The sequence below is a fragment of the Hemibagrus wyckioides genome, linkage group LG10, assembly GCF_019097595.1.
Source record: "Hemibagrus wyckioides isolate EC202008001 linkage group LG10, SWU_Hwy_1.0, whole genome shotgun sequence".
Taxonomy (NCBI): Eukaryota; Metazoa; Chordata; class Actinopteri; order Siluriformes; family Bagridae; genus Hemibagrus; species Hemibagrus wyckioides.
In genome coordinates, this window is record NC_080719.1 from 24,002,601 (window position 1) to 24,010,534 (window position 7,934).

General features: G+C 36.1%; 2 protein-coding genes across 3 annotated transcripts in view; both read right to left on the minus strand.

Annotated features, from left to right (window-relative positions):
* The window catches only part of LOC131360348 (cAMP-specific 3',5'-cyclic phosphodiesterase 4D-like), a 77,387-nt gene extending 77,079 nt beyond the window's left edge, over window positions 1-308 (minus strand). For both annotated transcript variants that reach the window (XM_058400719.1, XM_058400716.1), the window contains exon 1: window positions 72-308. The gene's annotated coding sequence lies outside the window, so the exon portion shown is untranslated. The remainder of the gene's footprint in view (window positions 1-71) is intronic.
* A 2,266-nt stretch (window positions 309-2,574) lies between these two features.
* On the minus strand, window positions 2,575-6,652 carry LOC131360594 (uncharacterized). The gene is made up of 5 exons (XM_058401199.1): window positions 6,530-6,652; window positions 5,233-5,628; window positions 3,975-4,145; window positions 3,584-3,741; window positions 2,575-3,507 (listed from the first exon to the last, which is right to left on the minus strand). The coding sequence occupies exons 1-5, from the start codon at window positions 6,576-6,578 to the stop codon at window positions 3,451-3,453; spliced, it is 831 nt and encodes a 276-aa protein (XP_058257182.1). The 5' UTR covers window positions 6,579-6,652; the 3' UTR covers window positions 2,575-3,450.
* Window positions 6,653-7,934: the final 1,282 nt, after the last annotated feature.

Below are 7,934 nucleotides of genomic sequence, written 5' to 3' on the forward strand. Positions count from 1 at the left end.
ACACAGTTTTCAGAGATCTGTACCATTCTCTCAAGACTATAAAACTATTCGAGATTATAAAACTTACTTACTTTAAAGAGAGTCGCTGTGTTTGGAGGCGCCTCGAGGAAAGCAGCGCGAGAATTTAGACTAGTTTTTGTTTGTTTGCTTGTATTTCTGTCTTTCTTTCAGAGTTAATAATTTCTAGTGAGACAGGCTGGAAGGCACGCGGAGTGGACAGCACACTGAACAGCATTATGGCAGGGCTACATCTTTATTCGAGGTCTCTTTACTTGCTGTCAAACTTCAAACTCTGAAGCAAAAGTTCACTGCAAATGACGCTGGCGTGGTCACGTGGCAGGAAATGAGTAACTCCAGATGTAAACAAAGTGCACGCGCTCCTTGGCAGCTGGAGGGGGGGTGCTTGCTTTTCTTTTATAAGTCCGGTTTGTTTTTTAGACGTTCTCCTCCCCCCAAGCTGTTTAGTTTTGGGTGAGCGTGTGCCCGCGGTAGCCTCAGATATTTTGATTGGAACCAGATGTGGTGTTTTGCGTGTTGTAGCTTATCCGCCTCAAGGCTTGGGCGTTCTGGAGACCTCTGTGCGTGAAAATTCCCAGGAGATCTGCAGCTTCTGAAAAGCTACAAACAAGTCCATCTGGCTCCAGCAACCACCCAGCGGGCACATTGATATCAATTTAATGTCAAATATTAGTCAAGACTTGATCAAGATGCTGTATAATTATTTTAAATTCAGTTTGGAAGGCAATTTCTTCCAGTGGTAATTGGTTTAAAATAGGAAGTTAATCATACACTGAAACTGGTTTATTATATATGTAGGCCAAAAGGTTTGACGTTCAATTTACATCAAATCAGTGTCATGTTTTAGACGTGAAATTGATCACACTGACATCAATAATTCAGCTGTTTAGTACTTTTTCTTAAGGCCTCATCATTTGGCATCTGCTGACTTTCCCGTTAATCTCAGTAATTTAAAAAACAATAAAAATGATTTTGGACTGGTTATTATTTTTTATTTTTAATGATACCATAATGCTGTGTAATTACAATACTGAAATTACTATATATTTTTTTTATAATAATGTATTGCCAGTTAATTAATTTACAGTAAGTAGGCCTAATTTTTCACACCTTGACATTTCTTGTCTGAATAACAATAACAGGCATCCCTCCAAATTTGAAATAAATCTAATATTTATTTATTTTTATTATTCCCTGAAATTGTTCCTTTTCGCATTGACAAATGCTTTCTCTTTGCAATGGGGGAGGGGTGACGAGATCCAAGTGAAGACTCCAGAATCAATCCTAACAAACCCAAAATAATTTATATTCTACATTTTTATGAGTTGTCAACACATTTACCTACATGATAAAAAGACACAGCGCGAGTCAGTGAGCCTGATAAAGTGAACTTTGAAATTATTATAAATTATTTTGGGCAACTTTTAAACGTTTTAATGAAATATGACTCTGCATTGACGTTTGGTACTTTTTGTCTCTTTGTGCTATTTTCCAACGTTTTTATATCCTGTATTAGGTTAGCTTGCCATGGTTTATGGCAGCACGATGGCTTAGCGTTAGCACGGTTACCTCACAGCAATAAGGTTGTAGGTTTGAATCCTGGGTTTGACATGTACAGTTGGTTGGTAATTCTAAATTGGCCGTAGTTGTCTGTCTACATGTGTGACCCTGTGATGGTCTAGGTGGGTGGTATAGGCTCCTTGTGACTCTAATTAGGAATAAATCTGCTATAGACAATGGATGTGTTTGGACTAAGAAAAGGGCTGAACACGTGATAAATTATTAATTACTTTTGTGTCATTATTTTTGTGTTCAGAATAAGACATCAGTATGTGGATGTCAAATTGACATCAAGTTTTTTTTTTTATTTACATTTTTGACTTGTTTTTTGATATATTTTTGACATAATTTTTTGGCGTCGATTTGATGTCGTTTCGACCCACTGGGCACGCAACAGCAGGCCACTGAGAGCTCACTTCTAATTATTCCTAATGTTTGATATAAAAAATTAGCTGAGATGCTGTGACACTGTGCATCATATTGCTGCCGAATGATAGGCGGATCGGATAATTGCGTGGATGATCACGCGCATACGTGTTCCTATTAAAATGGCTTGTGAGCATATACACTCTATTGCCAAATGTTTTGGGACACCCCTCCAAATCATTAATCACAACCCTTAGTTCCAGTGAAAGGAATTCTTAATGCTTCAGCTTCATACCAAGACATTTTGGACAATGTCATGCTCCCAACTTTGTGGGAACAGTTTGGGGATGACCCCTTCCTGTTCCAACATGACTGCACACCAAACTCACTCATCCATCTACAGTCATGTTGAAAAAGGAAGGGGTCATCCCCAAACTGTTATTGACATCCTCATGTGAAGCCAACTCCAAGTAGGACGTCAGTGGACAAGCAGGTCCAGGATATAGGATATGGTTATATATATATATATATATGTATGTATGTATGTATAAAAGAAGTACCCCTGAGCGCATGACCCCAAACCCCTTTTCCTGAGACTGCATCCCCAAGCAAGGCAAGAATCTTGGGTTGTCTAAATGATTTATTGATGTGATGTGTTCTTTACATTCATAAATAATGTCACCTGTATGCACCATAATATCTACTGTATTTAAAGGTTTTATTATTCCCAAAAGATATTTTTTATTTTTATTTGTCCTCAAAACTCACCTTCCAGGCTTCCATTTTCCATTTAGTTGGTTATTGTATCTACTTTTGCATTTATCCTGGGCAGGGTTGCAATAGAGCTGGAGTTTATACCAAGAAACTGGGAATACACTCCAGGCTATCACAGGGCACTGCGCACACACACACACACACACACACACACACCCACACCCACACACCTAGGTTGAATTCAGTCACCAATCCACTAACTAGTATGTCTCCAGAGCCCCCTGGAGGAAGCTCGTGGATACAGGGAGAAGGTGAGAAACTCTAGGAATGTGAGGCAGACTTGCATCCTATTACATTAAACTCGTACTCAGAGTACCTAAAAGTACTCGAAGCTATGCAGAAACATATATGCACTTCATTATGTGTAGCTTCACCAACCCTGTGAGCGATAGTTTTAAACAGGAAATAAAGTCTACTTAGTGAAAATAGTGAGTAAACATACAAGGAAAAAATGAAAATGATATGGCTCAGTTGATAAACCCACATACCCAACTAAACATGCACACACCCATGTGTCTCACACACACACACACACACACAGTTGTGAATTAACCAAACAGATGATATGAAGAGTTTTAAACAGCATGAATCATTTCTATTTTTTCTAAACATGTCTGACATGTAGTTAAGCTTTTAGAGCTTTTTAAGAACAATCCACTACAGGTTTTACATGAAGCAGGACATTCTCCATTTACTCTGTCGTTCCTGATGTCCACATGATGAAAGTCTTGTTTATTTTGGAGGATATCGAGCAAACGGAGCATTCTCGTTCACCATGCTCTGCTGGGCCTGAAAGAAAGAGTTTATGAGCGATTATATGAAAGCAGTTTGCCTTACTGAAGGGTGTAAACAATTCGAACCTCACCATAGGTAAATCTTCCAGCCTTTCAAACTGTGAATTTCTTCTGCAGCTGATGATCTTGGCAATTCCAACCACGAGCACCAAAGCTAAAACTATAAAGAATATGCACAGGATGGCCACAAGACCCGGGTTCATCGGCAAGCCATCTTTTCTCTCGGCAGCTGTATCAGAATATAAGAATTATTTAATCATGTTATTAACAAGCCTGCTTAAATATATGCTACACTCTTAAAAATAGAGGTTCTGGTCAAAATAACCTTTTGTAAAAATAAAATAAAATAAAATAAAATAAAATAAAATAAAATAAAATAAAATAAAATTCCATTCAATTCAATTAAATAAAATTAAACAAACAAACATTATTAGAAACATTTAAATAAAAGTTTTGCTGCACCTGAATGTGGGTTTTCACTGACGTTTCCTGTTGAAGCAGGTCTCTCGCCGGGTTTTTCACTAGATGACCAGATGTTTGTTACTGAATCGAATACTCCTGACCAAAAATCAGTGGTTATGCTGCTGTCCGTGACCGCTGAAGCCGTACTGGTGTGGTCAGTGGTGGTGATCTCTACAAGAATATGACAATTTCAGCCTTCAAGTGAGTTAAGGACACTAAACATGGGTTAATAATGGGACAGATATTTGAAAAAAATATGGGGTTCTGTATGTGGCCAATCAATCATTTTCTCAAAACAACAAACAAAAAGAAAACCTAAAAAATAGTTTTATGTAGAATCTTTGGAGAGCAATGAAGCTGTTATATAAAATAATATATATATATATATATATATATATATATATATATATATATATATATATATATATATATATATATATATATATGATGAATAATGTGAAATCAATTACATTACTTGGAAATTTATTTCTATGTAGATAATGCTGTGAGATGTTTATGAATGACATATTTTAGAACTGAAATGATAGAAGGACTTTAATAAGAGGTAGGAAGTTTTGCTGTTATCAGTACTATGTACTTTTTTTTCATAACACAATATTGTTGTTTTTGTTGCAATAGTTTTTTACTGTGTTTAAATTTACTAAATATTCCTGTCCAATAATAATAATAATAATAATAATAATAATAATAATAATAATAAGAAGAAGAAGAAGAAGAAGAAGAAGAAGAAGAAGAAGAAAGAGAATAATAATAATAATAATTATAAGAACAACAATACCACTACTACTACTACTAATAATAATAATAATAATGAGAAGCAGAAGAAGAAGAAGTAGAACATTAATAATAATAAGGAGAAAAAGAAGTAGAAGAACAACAACATTATTATTATTATTACTATTGTTGTTGTTGTTGTTGTTGTCTTTATTAATAATAGAAATACTACTAATAATAATAAAATTAAGAACCTTATTATTATTATTAATAATAATAATAATAATAATAATAATAATAATAATAATAATAATAATAATAATAATAATAATAATTAGAAGAAGAAGAATTATAATAATAACAATTCTGAAATTATTTAAAAAAAGAACTATGTAACTTGGATTCCAAGAACCCCATTGAAATCTTTAGAAAATGGTTCTATATGTAGAAACATTCTTGGGTTCCACATATGAAGCGATTGAACACAGAACCATTCTAAGTTGTATACAGAACCATTCTGCACCTGAATGTGGGTTTTCATTGACGTTTCCTGTTGAAGCAGGTCTCTCTCCAGGTTTTTCACTAGACGACTGGATGTTTGTTACTGAAACCAGTTTGTCTGGCCAAAGATCAGTGGTTTTGCTGCTGTTGGTGACCGCTGAAGCTGTACTAGTGTGGTCAGTGGTGGTGATCTCGGATGGCTGTGAAGATGTTTCAGTTTGATGGATGCTTGTTGCAAGAGATGTGCCGTTCGTTGGATTTGTTTGACTCAAAGCTGAAGTGGAGGATGCTGTGCTCGGAGAATTATTTCCACTGGAGGAAAAGGTGGATGTAGATGCTGTGCTTGAAGGCTGGGGTGTTTCTCTGGTGGCTTGACTTAGTGGTAGAGTGGTTGTGTTGAGCGTGGTTACTGTGGTAACTGTTGAGCGTGGTTAGAATTTTTTCAGCATTATTTTGAGCAGAGGTTAGAGACACTGACGTGTATGATGCAGCTAGCGAGTCATTTCTATGTGCTAAATTTATATCTGAAAACTCTGATTAGTCCGAAAGTGTTATTTATTTCCAGTAACAGCAGCGCTCACAATAGTGCTAATGTGCTCGGTTTAACATGTCATCGTTTCTACACTAACAGCTGATTCACTGGGATTAGTGACAGCAGACGCTCCATATAAATAATAAAAAAAATGTTTGGGTATTTAACAGAGAATAATACATAATTATTGATATGGTAAAGCTTTCTTATTTATTTATTGGAAATAATTTTCTTTCAATTATTTAGCAGCTTGGGAAGTGTCTCCACTGTCAGTACGTTTTCTGCCAGAACACGGGACAAGCTTTTCTTTCTTCCTTTTTTGTTTTTTTGCTTGTTAATCTGCTAGAATACAATACTTTCAATCTCAAAATGAGTAAAAAAATTGAAAAACATGGCTTTATAATCGTACATTTCTTTCGAGAAATAGTCGATTTTGCCTCCAATTGACACTAGATATCGACTGAGACAACATTGGACTGTACCAAAAAAATGTTAAAATTTGAATCGTTTGCAAATAATGGAAAAAGAAGAGACGGTACAGAGCAGTTACTGCCCCAAAAGCGGGTTATTTTATTATAACACTACACCCTGTCTTGTTTTATTCCCTATATCCTTATTTATGTACAGCCACTCGCCATAACTTGGCTTTAAATATTGACAATCCAACGTGGAAAAGAACTCTTAACATAGATAATGCTGGCAGAAAATAAAATTCTTTTAATTTGTGCAAATCTTCTGAAATCTACTGAAGTCTTACAAAAGGGTGAAAAATACTCAGCAGGCTTACCTTGTAATCCCACCAGGACTGTGATGAAACGTAGCATTTTAGCATTCATGGTGCTAAGCAAACGTACAGAAGCGAGCGATGAAACAGATTGTTGACTGATGTCACAGAAACCGCACTATTAACAGGATGTGGCCTATCTAGCAGAGGTGTGGTTTCTACACCGGGGGCATATCAGCAATATCTCACTCCGGTTAGTCACTGTTTGCTTTGGGAACATTTTATTTTCTAAGAGGGATGAAGTTATTATACATCATGCCACACAGGCCTACAGTGGCTTGGTTTAAATAAGTTTTTAAGGCACAATTTTAGAAAAACAACCCACAAATCGAAGCCAACAGATTGATATAACTTATATAAGAGCTTCATAGCAGTACAGTAATAATTAACGGGAGCTACATTCAGACTGTTTAAATAAACACAAACCATGAGAGATAATTGAGCAGTGTTTTACACAAAACACACACACACACAGAAATACACACCAACCACTGACCAGCATTCAGATGTGTTTTACATGATACTGAGCTGCTTTATTTTGGTGCAGTTTCAAAAGCTACATAAAACCACACACCGAATGATGCAAGCAGGCTTACCTCATAATATCCTGAAAGCAGTGATTAACACTGTAAGTGCGTGTCACTCTGCAGCCATGTTGTTGCAGCTGCAGCAGAGAAACAGCTCGTCTGCAGGACAGCAGGACAGCAGGCTCTCTCAGAACAGGATGTGGACATTAACAGAGGCGTGCACACTGCAAGTTTACACACTGAATGAAAACACTGTTTAATTAGAACTTATAGGTATTATTTATCTTAAAGAGGTCTAGTTAACACACAGACAGACACGCACACACACACACACACACACACACACACTTGTTAAATGGTCAGTTAATAAATGTTATAGCATGTTTCCAGTAGAGGGCATAAACATAAAATAAAGCATCTTTCTTTCCGAGTTTTGACGCTACCCATGAAGAACACTTCCAGGGTTTTACAGCATTTATGCAGCATGTTTTCCAGGCATATATACACAAAATATTGTGTTTGTTACATTACCAAGCCATTTCTCTGCTTCTTTGTTTTCTGATTGCCTTTTGTGGGTTGACCTTGCTTTGGATTTTCCTTTACTGATTCTTGCCCATTGTTTCTTGGATTGGTTTGTTATCGCTGATTTGGAATTTCAGGTTTTTGGACTTTTCTGCCTGTTTCATTAAATTACGAGTTTTGTCTCTTGTTGTGGATTATACTGAGATTAAACTGCATATGGATCCTACACAGTCTGCCTCGGGTGCATTGTTACACTTTCTTTCTTTCTTTCTTTCTTTCTTTCTTTCCTTATTAGACTGTTCTTTGACTTTGCTTTGACGTTCCTTTTTTAATGGTTTAAACAAATGGAGTTTTGTGTG